Source organism: Eublepharis macularius, chromosome 11, assembly GCF_028583425.1.
Source record: "Eublepharis macularius isolate TG4126 chromosome 11, MPM_Emac_v1.0, whole genome shotgun sequence".
Lineage (NCBI taxonomy): Eukaryota > Metazoa > Chordata > Lepidosauria > Squamata > Eublepharidae > Eublepharis > Eublepharis macularius.
Genome location: NC_072800.1, coordinates 65949264 through 65970723, shown reverse-complemented (window position 1 = coordinate 65970723; position 21460 = coordinate 65949264). Strand labels below are relative to the sequence as shown.

General features: G+C 43.2%; 1 protein-coding gene across 1 annotated transcript in view; it reads left to right on the top strand.

Annotated features, from left to right (window-relative positions):
* CUBN (cubilin) overlaps positions 1 to 21460 on the top strand; it is a 201053-nt gene that overhangs the window by 82117 nt on the left and 97476 nt on the right. The window contains exons 28-29 of the mRNA XM_054990953.1: positions 2868 to 3027; positions 20226 to 20407. Of these exons, the coding sequence (XP_054846928.1) occupies positions 2868 to 3027; positions 20226 to 20407 (342 nt within the window). The remainder of the gene's footprint in view (positions 1 to 2867; positions 3028 to 20225; positions 20408 to 21460) is intronic.

Genomic DNA, 21460 nt, shown 5'->3' with positions numbered 1-21460 from the left:
CCGTTTCCCCTTCACTTCCCGCCGGCTGAGTCGCGTCCCCTAGGCTCTCTGTGCCTGCAGCAGGGGTGCCATCAATCCTCAGGCAGGGGATCTGTGGCAAGTCTGGGGTGCTCGAGGTGTTTGTCCCCGGACAAGGGCATTTGGAACCTTTTAGGAGATTCTAGTAAGTTCTGCCTAGTCATTGGGTTACCCGTTGGTACTCTGCCAACAACTTTTACCATCCTGCCTACATCCTGTATGCAATCAGATCATGCATTGAGAGTGAGATCAGGGATACTTTCCCTTGGCTAAAGCCCTTCTCTTTGGCCAGTCCCAGAAGGACCTTCTTCCATAATTTGGAGATTTTTCCAACCAGTTGTGTTATCCCCCCCACTGTCACCATCTGGTTCCAATCAACTTCCTGCTTTGCTTTCCAGTGAGAGGTCATTATTTTTCCCACTTAAAGGTGTGAGCTACCATAAATAAATAAAAAGGCAAACCAGTGCTATGTATAAGATATACAAGATATAAAAATTACTTGAGAAATGGATATCACACCAGAAGAACATAATTCACTGGAGTAGCTTCTTGGCTGTGCATTTCTCTCAGCTGTTCTTTTCTGTACCGCACGCTTACCAATGACTGTAACTCTAGCTGGAGCCTCCCCTCTCAAACAGTTCCAGCTGTCTAGCCATTTGGATTTCCTGAGAATATGTCCACTCTGAGAACCAAATTGGAAATGGTATTATGTGAAGTGGTTTCTAGGGCAACCATTATTTGTGTATTTGAAAAATGGACTGTTTGTTTTCAGAGGAATTACGTAGAAATGTGAAATTACTGCTGTCTGCTGAGTATAAACAACTCCTGCTTGATGAAATCATGCCTAGGAAAATAATCATGCAGTTTTCTTCGGCTTTCCAGAATTAGCTGAATATTACTGCTACCAACTGTTGATGGCCTTGTAACTTGCTACTTATAGTGATCAACTGATTTTTCAGTTATATTATGTTCTCAAGGTGCTCGAATCCAACGAAGATCAGGATGGAATCAGCTTGAGTGCCTTCATGCAGAATGCACCCAATATTCTAAAGCAATGTATTTATTTTTCCTTTTATAACTTTTCATTTTGGCTGAGAAAAGCTGCATTTCAGACACTTTACCAACAGAATGTCTACATAACAAGGCTATTCCAGAAAACAAATTAATATTCCCAAGGGAGTAGTATGTGAGAATACTATATGTGTACTGTATAGAACTCCCAATGGAGGATTCAAAATAAACACATTACATGTGAAATAGATTTTATTTGCTAAGATAGTATTATTTTAATTTTACTTTAACTTCCAGCTGCCTGAGATTTGGGGACTAGGGCATCTATTTTTAAAACGCAGGGATATTTAAAACAACCATTGCAATCACAAAATTTGCATAAAATCCTAGATAGGTAGTTGTGTTAGACAGCAGTAGAAAAGAGCAATAGTCCAGTAGCACCTATAAGACTAACAAAATTTGTAGTAGGGTATGAGCTTTCATGAGCCAGAGCTCACTTCTTCAGATACCTCAAGTCATACCCTACCACAAATTTTGTTAGTCTTATAGGTACTACTGGACTCTTGCTCTTTTCTACTGCATAAAATCCAGTTGGCATAGCCTTAACCACCACAAAGCCAGGTGAATTAAGAAATATATCCTGTTGTTGAAAGATCACTGTATTTTAGCAAGCCTCCAGGCAAGCAATTTCTTTCTGACTTTAGCAACTGTGTGTTATATTCATGCAAACCGGGCATGGAATGTGGTGTTTGTTGTAGGCAAACGTTTAGATATGTGTCTGAATGCTTACCCTGGTCCACATTCTGCCATAACTAGTCAAATATGCACAACTGGATCAGAGTGAGAAAGTGTTGGCCTGGATGCTGTGGCAATAGAGAAGATTTTCCCCTTCCCACCGATCTCCACTCCTTTGGGAACACTTGAAGCCATTTGCAAAGTGGTGCTAAAAGAGATCACTAAAAAGGAAGAGTGAAAATGTGTATGAAATGCACGCTCTTGCCCCACCATTATTCTAACGTGCCCTAAACCAAAGAAGCTTCTGTTGAACTTCTAAAAGTGATTTTTAAATAACTTAGTGATAGAAATGTTCAAACATGATTTCTATGCCAAGTATTTGCTGGACTGTATCCAAAAGCCATGTCTCATGAGTCAGAAACTCAGATGAGGGCTAAAGTAGAGCAGAACGATCACAGAGAACAAAGGTTTCTGGAAACATGAAGTACAAATATTAATTCATATACAGCTAATGTAGAGTTAAACTTAGACATCTTATGGGTTAATATTCTTTCTAAACTCAAAAATGTTAAAAGAACATTTGGACCGGACGTGTGGAACTTTCCTATTTCTAAAATCAAGCTTTATCAAGCATTTCTTTCCTGCCATATTTACAATAGCAACATTTGGGTATGTGGGAAAGAGTGCTGTGAACAAGGAAGGTGTTTATGTTGTGAGCTGCTGGCAACAGAATGCTGAACCTGATGGGCCTTTAATCCAATTAATCAGGCTGTTTCTTATGCTCTCCAAGCGGCAGAGAGAATCAGAAAGACTTCTTCACCAAATGCATACTTTGTCTATGGGACTTTTTTCCATTTGGATTTTGATGACCACTAGCATGGACAAGCCAAGCACAAAGAACACTACTGACTCTTTATCTTATTCAAATCAACCACATTAAGTCTAACATATCTGGATAATATCTAAGAGACACAGTACAGATACAACTCCTTTAAAAATGCAGCCTTGGGTATTGAAGTGCTCTGGGTAAAGGTGAGTAAATGTTTTAAATAAACTGAAGTAGCTCTTGACCTTCCATTATGTTTTCTTTTGATTAATTTCAGCTCTATGACGGGCCTCATGCCCAGTCCAGCCTGATAGGCACTTTCTGTGGCAACACGGATCTTCCATCTGGAGGCACCCTAAGTTCTGCTCTACATGTTGTATTCTATTCTGACAACATAGCTGAATCTGCTGGGTTCCAGATGCTATGGCAGGTAAACGGTGAGTCGCTATGCATTTCTGACTTGTACAGAATTATTCTTCATACAATTCCTTTCACAAATGAATTGATTAAACCAATATCTTAATGCTGGAAATATTTATTTTAAAGAGATATAACAGGCTAATAGCCCAGTCTGATAACATATTTTCTTGGAAGCAAGTTGCAGTGAATACAGTGATGTCTTGCAATCCTACATATACTTATGGTGCAATCCTACGCAGAACTCCACTTAGGATTGTACTGTTTATTTATGAATAAGCTCCCCTGAACCCAGTGAGGCTTAACTCTGAGAAAATGTTTATAGCAGGCTGCAATTGTAAATCTGTTTATTAGGAAGTGGGCCTGATTAAATTCTCTGGAAGTCAGGATTATACTGCCCTTGAAAGGGTCCTTATTTTGCAGTAGATATAGTGTTGGGGTAAAGGTGGGAGATATTCCAGTTCAAATGTCTGCGAAACCATAAAATTTGCTCTGTAATCTTGGACAATCGCAGTCTGTTTATCTAGCTATTCTCCGGTGGTCTTAGGAGTGGGGCAGTCCTTATGTTTGGGATATAGCTCCTCCTCTCCGAAGGCAGGGTCAGTCAGCTGATTTTCATCCTGGAGGGGAGGGGCTTGTCCCTGGAATCACCAGTCTTTCTGGCCCTGCCATCCGAGCAGGATGTCTTCAGCAATGCTCTGCAGAGTGCAGAGATCCTGGTGAAGAAGAAACTGGCAGAGATGAGCTGGGCGTGGCGACACACGCCTGTAATCCCAGTACTCAGGGAGGCTGAGACCACAGGCAGTGCGGAGCTCGCAAGGGAAAGGCCCTACCGCCTACCCCACCCCCGTTTCACTCGGAGTGACGGCGAGCATTAGAGCCAACAGCCCTAAGTTGCTCCTAGGTTCCATGGCCATAACCGCAACACTCCACCGAGGTTCCCCATCTTCAGGTTGGGAGGAACCCCCCCTCAGATGGCCAGAGGGTGTGGTGTTTGAGTCCATGGTAGCCTGTTGTAGAGACCGATATTATCGGGAACTCCCTCAGGCTTGGAAGGAGCAGCCTCCAGCAGCAGCAGAGGATCTGCTCCAACCCCAGCAGCCCCAACTGAACCGCGGTAAGACTGATCCTGCAGGTAATGGGGGCAGCGAAAGGAAGGAGGGAGGAGAAAAGAGTAGCAGAAGCCTCAGAGCCAGCTCGCCCTAAATAAAAGGGAGCCCTCCTTTATTTCTCTTTCCTTTCAGCTGGGACTTGTGAGGTGCACTTTCACTTCCATTCCTCCTTTAGGCGGGAAAAATTTCTGTTGGCAGAATGTCAGCAAAGGCAGGCCTTTGCCAGGCCTCTAAAAGTGCATCTGCTAGGCCATCTCCCAGGCCTCTAAAAGTTCAGGCTGCAGCCTAGACTTTCCACACTCCCAGGCCTCAGCCTCTTCTAGGCCTCTCAATAGGCCAGTGAAAGAGAAAAAGCCCAAGGGTCTGGCCTATGGGTACCCTTGGCAGCTAATAATAAGAAACAGGCGGGTGTTGGATACTGTGATCAGTGGAATTCAATTCTATGCCACCTGGTCCCTTTTCTCCTAGATCCAAAGGAATTTGGTCAAATAAAATAGACGCCTAGGAACAAGAAGGTCGGAATGGAAAGGCTAAAATTTGTCATGACTGCCATTCAGAAGGGTGATTGTCTGGCTTCCATTGATCTCTCAGAGGCACTTCCATCAGTGGGCCCTTTCCTTTGAGCTGAAAACGCTACCTATTCATCAGAATCCTAGTATCACTGATAGCAGGGCTAGGCCACGGAGAGTGACTCCCTTCCCATATCCAAATGACATCGTGATCTGTGCACTTCAGAAATGCCTGTTGCCATTCCATGGGGCATTAGATCACAAGAGGTCCAAGATAGTTGAATTTCCAGAGATCCTCAAACAAGAAAACAGCCAGTGGCTGCACCTCATTCAGTCCCACGATGGTGTCCCACTCAAGGAACCAGAGAGAACAGTGATGACCATGGACATGTCTTTGGGGATGGGGATCCCACACCCAAGGAAGAATGGCATAGATCAACTAGCTGAAGGACAAATGATCAACAGGGTAAACCATTTGGAACTCAGAGCCATCAGACACGGTATGGTGGAATCTCAGAATCTTCCCACAGGTCACTATATGTTTATACAGAGGACAACTCTGAAGCAGACTAGCTAAGCCAGAGAGTGATGAACCAAGAAGAATGGATGCTATCCAGAGAGATTCCCCAACTGGTCTACCACAGTTTTCAACAAGGCGCAAGGAGAAGAAAACCTCAAACCATAGGGATAGATGATATGAGCAACAAGCTGCCTTCACACATCCTGTATGTCTTCCACAGTACAGCTATTTCACAGAGCTGTTCAGAAGATCACACAGTAAAGTGCAGAAGTGATGCTAATAGCAACCTTCAGGTCCAGAAAGACATGGTCTTAAAACCTGAAGAATCTTTCAAGCATGGATCCCTGGCACCTCCACTGCAGGAGGGCCCATTGATGCAGGGATCAATACAACTCCCCTGACCAGCTCTGACAAGCCTCACAGTGTGGAGGTCGAACACAAACAGCCAATAGGGTTGGACTAAACAAAAGACATGATTTGTACTATGCTAGCCTTGAGGAAGAGTTCCACAGAGTCTATAAAAATTCCTGCCAAGTTCCCAGAAGAGTGCATGGATAGAGTTATGTAATCTTTTGGGGCTAATTAGGGAGTTACTATCCTTTCTTCAAGAGAGGTTGAAGAAAAGTCTTAATACCAACACCCTTAGACAACAGGTGGTGACCATCACAACAATTAGGGGTTCTAGGAAGGGGCGTTCCCTTATATATCACCTTCATAGCAATGGATTCTAAAAGGGGACCTCATTGTAGAATCTTCCAAAGATTCGCTGTTTTTTTCCCACGTGAAATCTTAATCTGGTATTGAGAGCATTATACAAAAGATGCCTTGAGCCTATGACCTCATGTCCCCTAAAGGAACTGACCTTTAAAGCCATCTTTCAGATGAGAATAAAATCAGCTAGACAAATGTCAGAATGGCAAGCACTAGCAGTAGATAGGGAGCCATGCCCTTTCCTCCAAGATAGTAGAGCAAATTATGAACAAAAACAACTTTCTTCCAAAGGTAAACTTCAGGTTTTCATAGGACAGGAGAGATAGTACTCCCCTCCTTTTACTCTAATCCAAAGCACGGGAAGAAATAAATAAATAAATAAATAAATCTCACTACCTTGATATATGTAGAGATGTGAGATTCCACTTGGGCAGGACTAAACAGTGTTTCAGAAGTCTGGGACACTAGTTGTGTGTTTGCAGGAAGTCCTTCTTGGGACCCAGAGTGTCCTTTTCTTGACTAAGTAGGTAAAGCAGAGGGTACATAATTCTGGCATGTCAAGCCAGAGCTCTGGAGATGCCCATAGATGTCAGGGCGCACTCACTAAGGGAAACAGCGACACAGGCAGCCTATAAATCCTTTCGTCATTAGAAACGATCGATAAGGTGGTCACATGGAAATCAGTATATTCTCTCATCAAGAAATATAGGATAGATAAGTTGTCTTCCCCAGAGACAACCTTTAGCAGGAGGATGCTACTACACACCGTCTAGGCCTGGAAGCTGGACTACCCACCCTGGGGTACACTGCTCTTGTGTATCCCAAAAATAAGGACTGCCCCACTCCTAGGACCACCGGAGAATGGAAGATTTGTATTCACTTACCGTGAAGCTTCCTTTCTTGGTGGTCCAGGAGTGGGGCAGTCCTGCCCAACCGAGTTTCTTGAGGGGCGGCTTCTGAGACTGGATGAAGAGTTAGGACGATAGTCTTCGTTCCAGTGGATTCAAGGGAGGGATATTTCTATTTTAAAAAATTGAGGGTAGTTATTATTTTCCCTTCTGGTATCATGATGGGGAGTCAGGGCTTGGGAACAGACTGGTGATTCCAGGGACAAGCCCCTCCCCTCCGGGATTAAAATCAGGTGACTGACCCTGCCTTTGGAGAGGAGGAGCTATAGCCCAGAAGTAAGGACTGCCCCACTCCCAGACCACCGAGAAAGGAAGCTTCATGGTAAGTGATTACAAATCTTCCATTCTCACAGGCATGTTGTAAAAAGAGTCCACATCCGCTCTGGTCCTCTTGACAAAATGTTGATCTGGGAGCTCTGTGTTTGTCATTTAATTTGGAACAGGGTTGCCCAGTGTATGGAGAGGAGGTGTCGACCTTTACCTGGTGTCATTTTCCTGACTTAAAAGGGACCTGGAAGCCACTACTTACTGTGTTGGGGAAATTTACCTGTATTGATGAGCTACATGTAAATTTCCCCAGTAGAATAAAGAGAGGTTCTACTGTGCTGTTACTAGGCATGTGCAGTTTGGGATTCTGATTCAGAAAAAATGCCCGAATTGGACCCGATCCATAAAGATTCGGGATTTCTGAATTGTGGCCAGCATGCTAGCCCCAATTTGGAAATTCTGAATCAAAGCTTTCCGAAGCATTCGTAGTGCTTCGGAAAGCTTTGGGGCTGAGTTTAAAGGGCCCCACTGCTGCTTGCAAGCAGTGTCAGGGCCCTTTAAACACCACCCCCCAGCCCCCCCGGCCCCACTTACCTTTGCAGCGACGGCGGCAGCAGAGGCTCCAGACCTCCCCGCCATCCGCGGGGCAGTGGAGCAGAGGAGGAGAAAGCCCTTCCTGCCCCTCAAATGGCCACCATGGCGCAGCGGCCATTTGAGGGGCAGAAAGGGCCAGAGGAGGTGGCTCCAGCCTTCTCCACCTCCCTGCAGGCTCAGGAGGCGGCGTGGCGGCAGAGGAGCTGGCTGGCTCCAGGCTGTTGCGGCCTTGTCCTGCTGTGCATGGCGCTGCCGCCACCCAGCTAATCACCCTCCCCCTGTCCCTCTGGTCAGATAAGTGAGTGGGGGGTGGAAGTGTTGCCCCTGGGAGGTGGGGGGTGGAGGGGTTGCCCCAGGGGAGGTGGCAGGTGGTGGAGGAGTTGCTCCCCTTCACTTCAGTATGCTCCGAATATTTACGGAGCATACCAAAGCGAGTAAATACTATAATTCCGAAGCAGCTTGCCGCTTCGCTATTATGGTATTTCTGAATTTTTCCGAAACCCAAATCTTTTCGGGATGCACACCCCTAGCTGTTACACATTGGGAGTCTGATCGGGCCCCCTGAGTGCCTGGGAATTTCTTAAAGCTTCCAGATCAGGACCAAGAGGAGTACGCAGGTGTTTCCACTGATATTCCAAATGGAGCAGGGGGGGAAATCTCAACTGTTACATAGCAGAAACGGTAAACAAATAATTAAAACTTAAGAAGTAAATTTAAAATATTCTTTATTTCTGCTTCTAGTATTCCAGATTGCCTAGTAGGTTACCAGACACCTGGGGGTGGGGAGTGGGCAGACATAGACTGACATATTAATGTGTCACAGAAAAATCTCTCCACTTATAAATCAGAAGCTAAGGTTTGTACTGCATGGAAATTAAAGTTATTGGTTGCTAATGTTTGCACATGAAGCTGCTATTAATGGTGTATACCTACAGTGTCTGATTGATATATTGGCAGCTGTAATCTGCACTTGATGACCTGAGTGCAAGGAAAATGTCCTGCTACTACTTCCTATCACCATCATCGTGTTCCTTCCTCATTCTGTCCCCTGTCCAACCCCCCTCCCCAAGGTAGATAAATATGAGTGCCATGCCTTTTAACCCTTTCTCACCAAGCATAGCAAACTACTGCAAGGACATTGGTGAGCCTATATTATAATAATAATAATAACATTCGATTTATAATACCGCCCTTCAGGACAACTTAATGCCCACTCAGAGCGGTTTACAAAGTGTTCACATGTGTTATCATAGATACCACATATTCTATTGACCAAATATGCATCCATGCATGCTGTAAATTTTGTGTTTTGCTTTCTTAAGTTATACAGTTGTGCCACTTGGGCTACTTAACAACAAATTTATGAGATTAAAACCTATGGTACTGTGCATCTCTCCAGCAAGGGTGTGGGCCTGGAAATATTAATTAAAGAGCCACATTTTCCTTGAGGGCCTAATCAGTTCCCACTAGTTGATGTTTGATAGCGCAGCAAAGCAGCTATAATCTGCTGCTGGGGCCCCTGCTGTTGGTTGCTAAGTTGAACTGCTTGCTACGCATTGTTTGAATGGAAATTTCTCCACACAGGCGGCAATCATTTGGCATATCCCAAAGGATACTCTCTCCCCCCCCCTCTCTCTGGCTAGACATTTGAGGAGTTTGGAATTCAGAGAGAAGGTGGGAGTGAGGGGCCAAGCAGCACTAGTGTGAGAGAGAAAGAAAATGAGTGTGACTTATGTGAAGGGAGAGAGTTCTTTAGCTGAAGCCCAGTAGGGGAAGTGTTACTGCACAACAGGGCTTAGATCTCAGGCCTGTGAGGTGATGTCATCTGAGAGCTACACAAAAGAAGAAAAAGCAGTGCCTTTTCTGTGTGCAGACAGATGACATCATCCTTCTCAGCAGTCTTACCTTATCTTTCTTTTCTGCACTACTAAATAGTCTCTAAGGTCTGCCCAATTGGGGAACACTGTTCTCTGTCTTTCCCTCAACCTTTGCCCTTCCTGAGTTCTTTAGGCTCAGTGTTAGTTTTTTTCTTTCTTCAACCCCCCCCCCCCTTTGGCATTCCTCTGCCTGCATTGCTGTAATAAGCGCTTTTTAAAAAAATCCAGAGCAATCAACGGCCTGATCTCTATCTTGCCCTATGTTTGGGCACCAACTATGCAAGTGCTTTTAGGATTTTTTTTAGAGCTGCTTTTGCAATGCATTGTACAAGAATGGCTCTACAATTCTTGACAGCAAGTCAAAATCTACATGCAGTTCAAATGAAGAACTTAATAATGTGCTAATGCCCCACTTAGCAGTGGTATTATCGCTGCTTGGGGCACTATTCCTTTTCAGTTCCTACCAGCTGAGAAACCTCCCAGATTCCTGAGTTTATTTTGCACCCTGTGCTGTTATTCTTGGCTACCACCATTGAACAGGATCTATGAAGCTAAAAGGGAGGCAGTGGGGATAAAACAAGTTTGTATATCTTCATTAAATTTATTCCTCAAGTTTTTATCTAGTGTTTTACTTCTTATGTCCATCACCATTTCTCTCCCATTTGGAGGATACAGCACAGAGCATTTTGAATATAACCTCTGATGGCAAAGCCACACTTTTGGGTACCCTCCAGAGCTGTCTTTGAACTTGGGAGCCTCTGTCTTGGCATAGTTCAGCTGCAGCTCAGCAACTATTTACTGAAATAGGCCAAAGGTCTTTGCAAATCACCATTTTACACAATCCGCCCTTACATAAATTTAAGGCAAAGGAAGATGTGGCCACCAATCTTTCTATTTGTTGTACAGTTTCCAAGCAACTCTTGACTTGGGTAGGCAGACATCATATGTACTTTCCAGGGGAACTCCAAGACCTTTATACATTATAAAAATGAAACCTGAGATTTCTCTTGTTTTTTCTCAAGGTTTTAAAAATATATGGTAGACGTTTCCAAAAATGACTACTAGGAGCTTTGACCAAACTTGAGTATGAAATTCAGCCCCTGGAGATGCATCCTGAGTGTGGCTTTTTGTTTGTGCAGCCACCTCAACATTTTACGGCCAAATATTACTTTGGCTTAGACCCCCTTGTGATATTTTGGGGGCACAGTACACACTCCCACAGCAACCCACTGGGAGAGGTGTGTACGTGTCTTTATTTGCTCTCAAAAACCTGTACTGGGTTACATCAAGGGGCTACATTTCATTCTGTTTTTAATGAAAAATCACTCCTGGTGTTTGCAGACAAAATAAAGTCAAAGAAACTGGCTGTTAACATTTCCTGTTTCAAGGATCTCACAGTAAATGTTTGAAAATCCTCTTCAGATATCCCGTATTCAGGTTTAAGCAACATTTGATTTCATACTTCTGTTAGACATCTATCAAAACTCTAATTTGGTGGAATATGTAGGTAGAAAAATATGTTTTATCATTTTTATATTTAGCGTATCATTTCCTCCTCAAAAGGAAATTCTTTCTTTGTGTTATAATATGATTAAGTTAACATCTGCTTTCAGTTTCCTGTCTTTGATTAGTTGAACACTAGATTAGCCTTTTAGCAACCAGGGAAGAAGTGCTGTTGGCATCTGCTGGAGAGCTGTGTGGGCATGTATAACCTATTTGCACTGGGATCTGGACCAGCCTTACCACCACGCGCAGGGAAGCAGTTCCAGCAGTTCCCCAAAGAGGTCACATGACAGGTGGCCCCGCCCACCTGACTCTCAGCCATTTTGGGCCCATTTCGGCCTGGATTGGGGTCGAAATGGCCCTGATCAGGCCTCTGACAGGTGGTGGATCACTCTCCTGCTCAGCAGCGGCCCGATCCTGATGATTTTGGGCCCCTTTTTGGCCATTTTCAGCCTTTTCCTGCCATTTTGGGCCCAATTTCGGCCCTGAATGGCCAGGATTGGGTCCAAAACTCCCAAGATAGGAGATGCCATGGGGTGTGGCATATGCAGATCAGTTATGCTAATTACACACTTCTGGTGATAGCAAGGGGCGTGGCATATGCTAATGAGTTATGCTAATGAGTTCCTTCCGCTCTTTTTCTACAAAATGACCCCTGCTTACCACCAATTAATCTCAGCTACCTACAATGTATATTTTCCAAAAATAAACAGAAGGAGAATTTCCTTACCAAAACCAGAGGAAGTATTTATTGCACACTATTTACTGAACTACAGAAAAAAAAGGAGAAGAAATTCTCAAAAATCCTTCATGCAACAGAGAACAAGAACACTCTGGATCCACCCAGCAACATCATCAATCTATCCAGTCATAAACTGACCCTGGCAGAGGAATCTGTCCTCTCACGTGGTCTATCTTTTTGCCCAGCCAGACCCACACAAACCATACAACTTTGTGGGGACCTGGAGGCCTATTCCAGACGCCTAAGACTGAAAGAATTCTTCAACTACTCTGCTGAACAAAATGAGGAACAAAGCACTGAACAGACACCATCACAGCAACCATCACTCTCCCAACCCAGCAATACACAATCATCGTTACAAAACTCCAGAAAAAAGAATTCCACATGGACACCCCCTGAGGGCCGGAACTCTTCATTGGACTTTTACATTGAATGCTTCCGTCGACGCACCCAGGCTGAAATAATTGACAAACAACAACACCTAAAGCAGAACCTCAGCCATGCAGAAAGAGATGCCATAAACAGCCTCCAAAACAATTCTGGCATCGTAATCAAGGAAGCAGACAAAGGTGGAGCAGTGGTCATCATGGACAAACAGAATTATATACAGGAAGCAGAAAGACAACTCTCCAACACAACATTCTATAAAATACTACCTGCTGATCCTACGGAGCAATATAAAAGAGAACTCAATAAAATATTGAAGACTCTTCCCGTGGACATACAAGAATGCATCCATACGGACACACCCCAGGAACCACGGCCAGGAAAATTCTACCTACTACCCAAAATCCATAAGCCGGGTAACCCAGGACGCCCCATCGTCTCAGGAAGAGACACTATCACGGTAGGAGTCTCAGGATACATGGACTCTATCCTCAGGCCCTATGCCACCAGCACACCCAGCTATTTACGGGACACTACTGACTTCCTCAGGAAAATACAGTCCATTGACAACCTACCTGATGACACCATCCTAGCAACCATGGATGTGGAGGCTTTATACACCAATATCCCACATGCGGATGGACTACAAGCCATACGGAATATTATCCTGGACAAAACCACAGCACACCTCGCCACTGAACTTTGTCACTTCGTACTCACTCACAATTACTTCGAATTTGGTGACAACTTATATCTACAGATTAATGGCACAGCCATGGGCACACGCATGGCACCACAATATGCTAACATATTCATGGCGGACTTGGAACAACGCTTCCTCAGCTCCCATCCACTGGAACCACTACTATACTTAAGATTCCTGGATGACATCTTCATCATTTGGACCCATGGGAAGGAAGCTCTTGAGAGATTTCATCAAGACTTCAATAACTTTCACCCTACTATCAACCTAAGCCTGGACCACTCTACACAACAGGTACACTTCCTGGACACCACTGTACAACTACATAATGGACGAATAAATACCACTTTATACCGGAAACCAACAGACCGATACTCATATCTACATGCCTCCAGCTACCACCCTAAACATACCACTCGGTCTATTGTCTACAGCCAAGCCTTACGTTACAACCGTATCTGCTCCAATGCTCTCGACCGAGACTCACACTTAAGAGATTTACAACAAGCATTTTTGGGACTACAGTACCCACCAAATGAAGTGAAGAAACAAATCAACAGGGCCAGACTAGTACCCAGAAACAGCCTACTCCAGGACAAACCTAAAGGAACTAACAACAGAACACCACTGGTTGTCACCTATAGCTCCCAGCTCAAACCCATCCAACGTATCATCAGTAAGCTACAACCCATTCTGGAAAATGATACCTCTCTCTCAGAAGCCCTGGGTGGAAGACCTTTCCTTGCCTACAGACAGCCCCCCAACCTTAAACGACTTCTCACTCACAACCATGAATCAGCCAGCAGAGTCACCAGCACAGGTACCAGGCCCTGCAACAGCAGACCCAGATGCCAGCTCTGTCCCTATATCTACCCAGGGAATACAATTACAGGACCCAATGGCATCAACTACACTGTCTCTGGCTCTTACAGCTGCTCATCCTCCAATCTGATATATGCCCTCATGTGCCAACAATGTCCTTCTGCTCTGTACATTGGACAAACCAGCCAACCTCTACGCAAAAGAATAAATGGACACAAATCTGACATTAGAAATGGAAACGTCCAGAAACCAGTGGGAGAACACTTCAACCTACCAGGACATTCCATCAAAGACTTAAAGGTCACTGTAGTTCAACAGAAACCTTTCAAAAACAAAATCCAACGGGAGGCTGCTGAACTGGAATTCATATGCAAATTTGACTCTGTCAAGCTGGGACTGAATAGGGACTATGAATGGTTATCACATTACCACAGGTAACAGATTTCCTTTACAGAGGTGGGGTCTGGGGGAGCTCAGTGGTACCTGGCGTGGGCTTTCGGGAACCACAGATCTCTTTGTCAGATGCATCTGGCAGGGAGAGCTGTGGTTATCGAAGGCCCATACTGCATTGGAATTGGATGGTCTAGCTGTTTGGCTTCTACAAACTAACAGGGCAAACTCCTTTGAAGCCAACTGATACACACACCAAAAGGAGATGTTTACGTATACTAGCCAAGGAATGTTTTGATTGCTCCCTCCCCCTCCCCCCCTAATTGCCTCTTCCCTCTGCTCTTCTGTGTTTGACCAGTCTCTGTATCAGGCATCTGACGAAGAGAACTTGATTCTCGAAAGCTTATGCTAAAATAAAATTGGTTAGTCTTAAAGGTGCTACTGGACTCTTTTTGATTTTGCTACCACAGACTAACACGGCTAACTTCTCTGCTTTCTAAGCTGTCTTGCTTCAAATCCTTTTGCTGTTCATAAATAGCAGGACAAAAAGGAAGAGCATGGGCCTGATGCTTTAGAGAAGGAAGGGAAACTAGGACTGGGTTCAGTAGTTTTCGATTATTAGGATGCTGCACCATCAAAGCTACACACCAGTCTCAGTGGTGCCTGATGCATATGTCACCTTTGTAATGCGATAGCCACTGGATATGTGTTTCCACGTAGTTGGGCTTTCCTATTACAGAGGTAATGTATGCACATGGCAATGCTCTTGGTTGTCTCCATGATGTAACGGTTGTGTTGTGGAAATGGTCTCTCTGCAACCAGGGGTCAGTCCATTAGTTGCTGTCGGTTTGCTGCTTGGGTTTTGCCTCTTACCATAGGCATGTAAAGAGTGCAACCTCCCTTGATCTTTCCCTAGTACTAAGCTGATATTTCTGCTAAGAATAACGTGCCAGCAGCAAGAAGATCTTTAAGCAAAGCTGGAAGTTTTTATTTATAAAGGTAAAACAAAACAAGAAAAACAGTTGAGCAAGGCACCAGATATGGGCCCAGCTCACTGGCCGTGAGAGCACTATAGAGATAGATACAGAACACGTTAGCATGCAAGATACAATAATACTATAAGATGACTACAGAAAAACAACCTTCCCTCCCCCTCCCATTCCAGAGCTCTGGGACCACTCCGTTGCCCAACCACAAGCTCAATCTGGCCTTTGCGTGTTGGCAAGTGAGGGGTACCGAGTTCTTGTTCCATCCCTCTTTTATAGGGAAATATCAAAGACTTGCCTCATTAATATCTTAATCAATCGCATTGTCTTTGTTCTTGAAAGACAGTTCCGTCGAAAGTCCTTCATGTAAACACAAGTCTACACATCCTTTACCTCTGTGATAGACTGCATCTTTGATATGTATTTGACTACATTGTAAATTACACTTATCTGTTCCCTGTGCGGGGTCGAGACCTTCCCAGGAACTGCGACTTAATTCTGCAGTGAGGGAGGGAGAGTCTTCGGAAGATTTCTTTCTTTCTTCCCCCCTTTTTTTTTCTTTCAGACTGTAGCTGGCTCCCTATTTCTAACATGAGCCAAAAAAGGCCTGGTTCCGACCCACCAACAAATTCTGACAACAGGTTGCTTCTTATATTAGAGATGCAACTTTATTGGAGCTGCTGGCACTAACATAAGAACTAACACGTAGTCCAGCCACACCCAAGCGGGTGGACTGTGTTCCATGTAATCCTATAAATTGCCAAGGCACAGTGAAATTGATCAGGCTTGAGAGACATAGAAATGGCAAATTTGGGGCCAAACTAGGAAGGCAGCTGTTTGGTTATTGTTGAAGAAGAGTGAAGAGAACACCATATTTAATTATCTCACAGAGTGCAGAAGAGGTGCTGGTCACCATGTCTGACTAGTTGGTGTAGGAGTTCAGCTCTGGGTTTGTATATAGGCTTTACTGTTCACAAGTATGATGCATAGGGTTGCCAACTCTGAGACAGGAAATTCCTAGATATTGAGGGGGTGAAGCCTAGAGAGGATGGAGTTTGGGGAGGGGAAAGACCTCAGTCCAGAGGAGTCATTTTCTCCAGGGGAACTGATCTCTGTTATAGAGAGATGAGTTGTAATTCTGGGAGATCTCCAACCACCACCTGGAGGATGGCAACTCATTCTGTGTAGGAAAGATCTGCAGCTATGTTTTTTAATTTCAATAAAGCACGCTTCTGCGGCTAGCAAGATGGAAAAGTTTAGTCATAAGTGCCTGTTCAAATTGAAATGTTCCCAATTTTTTTCTGCTGCCAGTACAGTATTGCAGCAGCATTACCACCCCCAGATAAAACCATACCAGAGTTCTTTCGTAGGAAAAATGGCTTCAGATCCATTACTGTTGCTTTTCTAATGTGAATATTTCTCCCATGTGCCCAAAAGAGCTGAACTGTAATCGGCAGGCAGGCTGAAGATGAAAATGGTTTATATTTATATTTATTTCAGTTCAGAGGGATAGTGGTGTTTATTGCAATGCAAACAACAAAAAGCCCTGTGCATTCTTACAGACTAAGGCCTGATTTATACATGATGGTGATGATACAAAACACTCACTTGTGGGTACTTTGAACTTGTACAGCATCTCACTTAAACTGGGCTGCCTCCATCAGATTTAAATCAAGCCCAATACATTTATTGTAGATCAAGTTCATGCCCTGCCAGAAAAGCTGAATGCCTCAAATGGTTTAACTCAGGTAGATTGTAACCCTAAGGACACGTCTGAGTAGACCCACTTCCATAACTAAATATGTCTGCACATTCAAAATTAATGATGATGTATATTTTAACATGGTTTTCCAGGTTCATGTTAACTAAAAAGGTAACAGTGTAGTAATAAACACAGAAACACTAGATCAGGGAAGCCAGTTTGTTTAGAAGAATGTAAATCTGTTTAGGAGAACCAGTTTGGTGTAGTGGTTAAGAGCATGGGACTCTAATCTGGAGAGCCGGATTTGATTCCCCACTCCTCCACTTGAAGCCAGCTGGGTGACCTTGGGCCAGTCACAGCTCTCAGAAGCTCTCTCAGCCCCACCCACCTCACAGGATGATTGTTGTGGGGATAATAACATACTTTGTAAACTTCTCTTAGTGGGTGTTAAGTTGTCCTCCTGAATCGAATGTTGTTGTTATATTGTTAGGCTAGTTGCAGGCCAGCATCAATGGGCGGGAGGGAGGAGACCTTTTCCCTCATCTTGCTTTTTCCTCGTCTCCCCCCTCCCCCCCCCCAGTTCTTCTGGGACCATTTTTATCCTGATTCTTTTTCTAGCAATTGAATTTACATCATGTTTGTTCACATGTGTAATGTTTCCTGCACTTTGTTGGTTCCACCCACCTACTAACTACTTTTTACTTACAATGCTACATCAGTTCGCTGGCCAAATACAAAGTGTAACAGCTTTTGTAATAATTTTATGAGACGTCGAAGGTAACAAACACATTTTTAATCTTTCTGTGTAACCATGTCTATCAGCATAATTTCCTTTTGATAAGGAAACGTTTCCTTTCATCTGATGAAAAATAAACAGGAAAATAAAAGTTACAGACTCTTCCATGGATTTTGCAAGGGCTCAGACAATAAGAAAAGTTCTGTTCTGTATTCTCCCTATCCTGTAGTATAAATCTGTCCCATAATAACAACCTCTCAAGCAGTGTTTGTACAACCAATGCTATTAGTATGAGGTTGAATGAAGTTGTCAAATCCTACAAAATGGAGCCATCACCTATTAGTGGTTTTTCTTCCTCTGCTTGTTATCTCAGCTGTCAGAAAGGTTTAGGCACTGATCTGTTTTCTAAGGTTCACTCAATAAAGGTCAGCTTGACTCATAAAGGAGAAGGTTCTTGCTTTGGGAAAACTACAGGAGATGCACACCAACTATTATAGAAAGCAGGATATGAAACAACAGCTGCAGTTGAGAAATAAGAAAAATGGATGGGATCAAGAATCTATGCAGGCATTTAAGTGGCAATTTTTAAAATAAGTTGACATTGTTAATGATTTGACTGATTTCTGCCCCCTGATTTTGGTTTGTCGGACTTTTACTGCTTTGACAGGTGTCATGTATACTGAAACTCTTTGAATAGTGAGGTTCTGCCAGGATAAAGCAGTGGTAGTCATATCACAATCCTGCATTAGCATGGATTGCTGTCAATCAGCCTTTAAGAATCAGAGCCAGGAAGTGACCCAAAAAAGATGAAGAAGAGGTGCATAGCAGAAATACGTGATTGCAAGGAGGAAGGTGTAGTAGGAAAGACTGTCAGTGGCCCAGATAGCAATAAGTCCCATGTCTACATATTATTAAATGCAAATTCTGGCCAATCAAAATATTGATCACTATGATCCAATCAGGGGCATTCTGTGAAAGTCTTAACTAATAGCTGCCAAAGAAATTGGTGTGGTACTGAGTAGCATTATGGTTTGGATCCAACCAGCTCCTCTGCTGTTGAAAAAGGAATGCTAAAAAATGCTATGCTGAGAATTATGCGACCTGCATGCACAAAGGCCATGTGAGAGGGGGCTGTACTATGGAGGGGAATTGCATAAAATAGAGTGAAAAAGCTAATTGGATTCAACTCTATATTGTCAGTTGTAATTGCACCAAGTAAGAAACTTCCATGAGACTTATTTCCATGTAAATGAAGTTAGGATCAAGCTGCCAATTCTAAAATTTGGTAAGCTTTAGCATCAAGTCTTCTCTTTGTGACATACTGTGGGTCATGCCATTTCATAACAAATAGAGGCGCATGCTAATGGCAGGGTATATAGAAATGAGCTACAGAAAGATAATTCTTGTACTAGGCTTAACTGGTAATGATGGCTTAGATGGTTTTATAAAAACCATTGCATAAACACCATGTGAATTTTGGAGCAGATGTGTAGTGTGAAAATAGCATTAGCTGAAAATTTTGCTCAAATGCTTCAGAAATCAACAGCTGGTGGACTCTTCCTCCTGCCTGCTAAAAATGAGTAGAAACTAGCAACATCCTAACAGGGACACCTATTAGTAGTTTCCTTGACCTTTATTGTTCCTGCCTTTAGTCACCATTTCTTGCTTGCCTAATGAATCCAGCGGGGAATATATATTTTTCATAGCCAACCCTTATACATCTTTGCAGAGATAAGAGAGTGGCAGTCAAAGACTGAATTAAAAATGTTAGACTAGACTCCCAAGAGACCATATATGAAGTAAAGACTGAGAAAAGGAAATGAATCATTTTTCTTCCTGTATGAGCAACTCAGCTGCAATTGTCAGAAATCTGGCATTTATTTTGACCACCATAATGACTCACTGCAAATGGATAAGGGAGAGACTCCTTTCCCAAGAAATTGGATTGCTTCAATTTTTTTGCAACTGAAAGATAGTGATTGGCTAGCTGCATGCAGTGTAGGCGATCTTATTGAAGAAAGCACAAAGTATGGCTAACAGTGGTGGAGAAACAGAGGAAGCACAATCTGCATTTCAACAGAAACATGTCCATGCCCTGTAACCACCCATAAAGTCAGCGGCCAGTCATATATATAGTTGCATTTTTAAAAGGGAGGAAGAACAAAATTCAGGGAAGACATGCATAGAAGTTATCTGTTAATGAAGTTCATAAGAGCATGCATTCTCACTGTCAAAAACTAAAACCAGATGGAAATTCATGTTGGAGATAAGCCAGAACTCTGGCATTTGCTTGGTGATGCTATGGCAGATGGATCAGTATGGGGAAAGTTCCCCGAAGGTTCAAAAGTCAAAATAACTAGGGCAGAAGGATGAGCCAATAAACCGTTTCTGCTGCTTAATGGTTCCCCATGAGGAAGGGATCCTGGATTGGGCTTTGCCATGGTGGCCATACTGCAGCTCACCTCAATGCTTTATCACATATCTTTATTCTGCTCTTCCTCCAAGGAGCTCAGCGTGGCATACAGTGATTCTTCTTTCTCTGTTTGATCTTCCTGACAACCATATGTCTGTGCTTGGAGTGATCTGGCCACAAGTTAAAGCAATCACACAACCAGCTGGTCACAACACAGATTACATCGACTTTTCATCATGCTGGAATGTTTGATTTAATTGAACCTAACTGTATTTTCAAGCATGTCCATGTTTTAAACATCTCTGCACTGAAATTATTCTTTCTGTCATTTTACAGGTTGTGGTGGGGAACTCATTGGGACGTCTGGAACTTTCCATAGCCCTGGATACCCTAACAAGTATCCTCACAATAGGGAATGTCATTGGTTTATTCACACAGCCCCAGGTAGCAGCATCCAACTCACCATTGTGGAATTTGATATTGAATACCATCAAAGTTGCAACTATGATGTTCTAGAGGTAGGTTGCTTTGTTTCAATTGTGCATGTTTCCTTCTGATTGCATCCCGATACAAATTGCTTTAAACAATCAGGAAAGAATGGCATCATCTAGTTGAATACTATATATTGATGGATATATAGCATCTACAGCTGCCAATGCAACACATTATAAGGGTTTTTCTTTCTCTGACTGTTGCATCATACACATTATTTTGAATTAAGTTTAGCACATTGTGGTTGCAATGCATAATAAATCTTCCTCTGGAGTGCTTACAATACTAGGGAGAAAACTTCTAATACCAGTCAGTTAGTGCTTGGTAAAAGTATGCATTTTCTTTCACCTGTGTAAACTGGCCCAATAAAAAGGCATTCTTTGCCATCATTGTTTAGAAACAAAGTTCTGTATCAAACTGATACAGCAAATTCAAGGAATAATATCTTAAATTTGGGGTAGTGTTCTCCTTGGAATTAAGCCCTCACAAAAATGCTTATTCTTAACAGTAGGAAATGGAACTTCTGAAGATCTTAAATGAATTGTTTTTCAAGGAGAGTGAAGGGCACACAGAGACTTTGTCATGGATTTAAGGGACTTCTCTGTGTGGGCAGGGACAGCTTTAAGGCATTTACAGGAGCCAGAACAGCACAGGATTACCAACTTATCATTTCCTTTTCTCTGCAAGCTAATGAGAAGAAGAGAGCTTGGGCAGGCACAGGACTGACTGCAAACACATCCAGTGCGCATCTGTAGTACAATTACTCCTGGGAAACGGGTTTTCTAATATTCATCATAGAGCTTTGAAAAACAGTGACAAAAAGGACAAACACTTCTCTGTAGGATTTCATATTACTTTCTTGCTGCTCCCCAGATTAGAAGTCACATGTGCTTAAAATGATTAATGGGCCCTGATCAATCTACAGATGCCCCTATCTTAACAGAAAGAGAGGATGTTAATGAATTCTTATCACGTTGACAGGATTTGTTACCAGAAACTCTTCTTTCTGTTATGGTTCTGTAGAAGTATTCTAGTACATTATGGTTCAGAATGAAGATATCAGAATTCTGGTTAAGGGC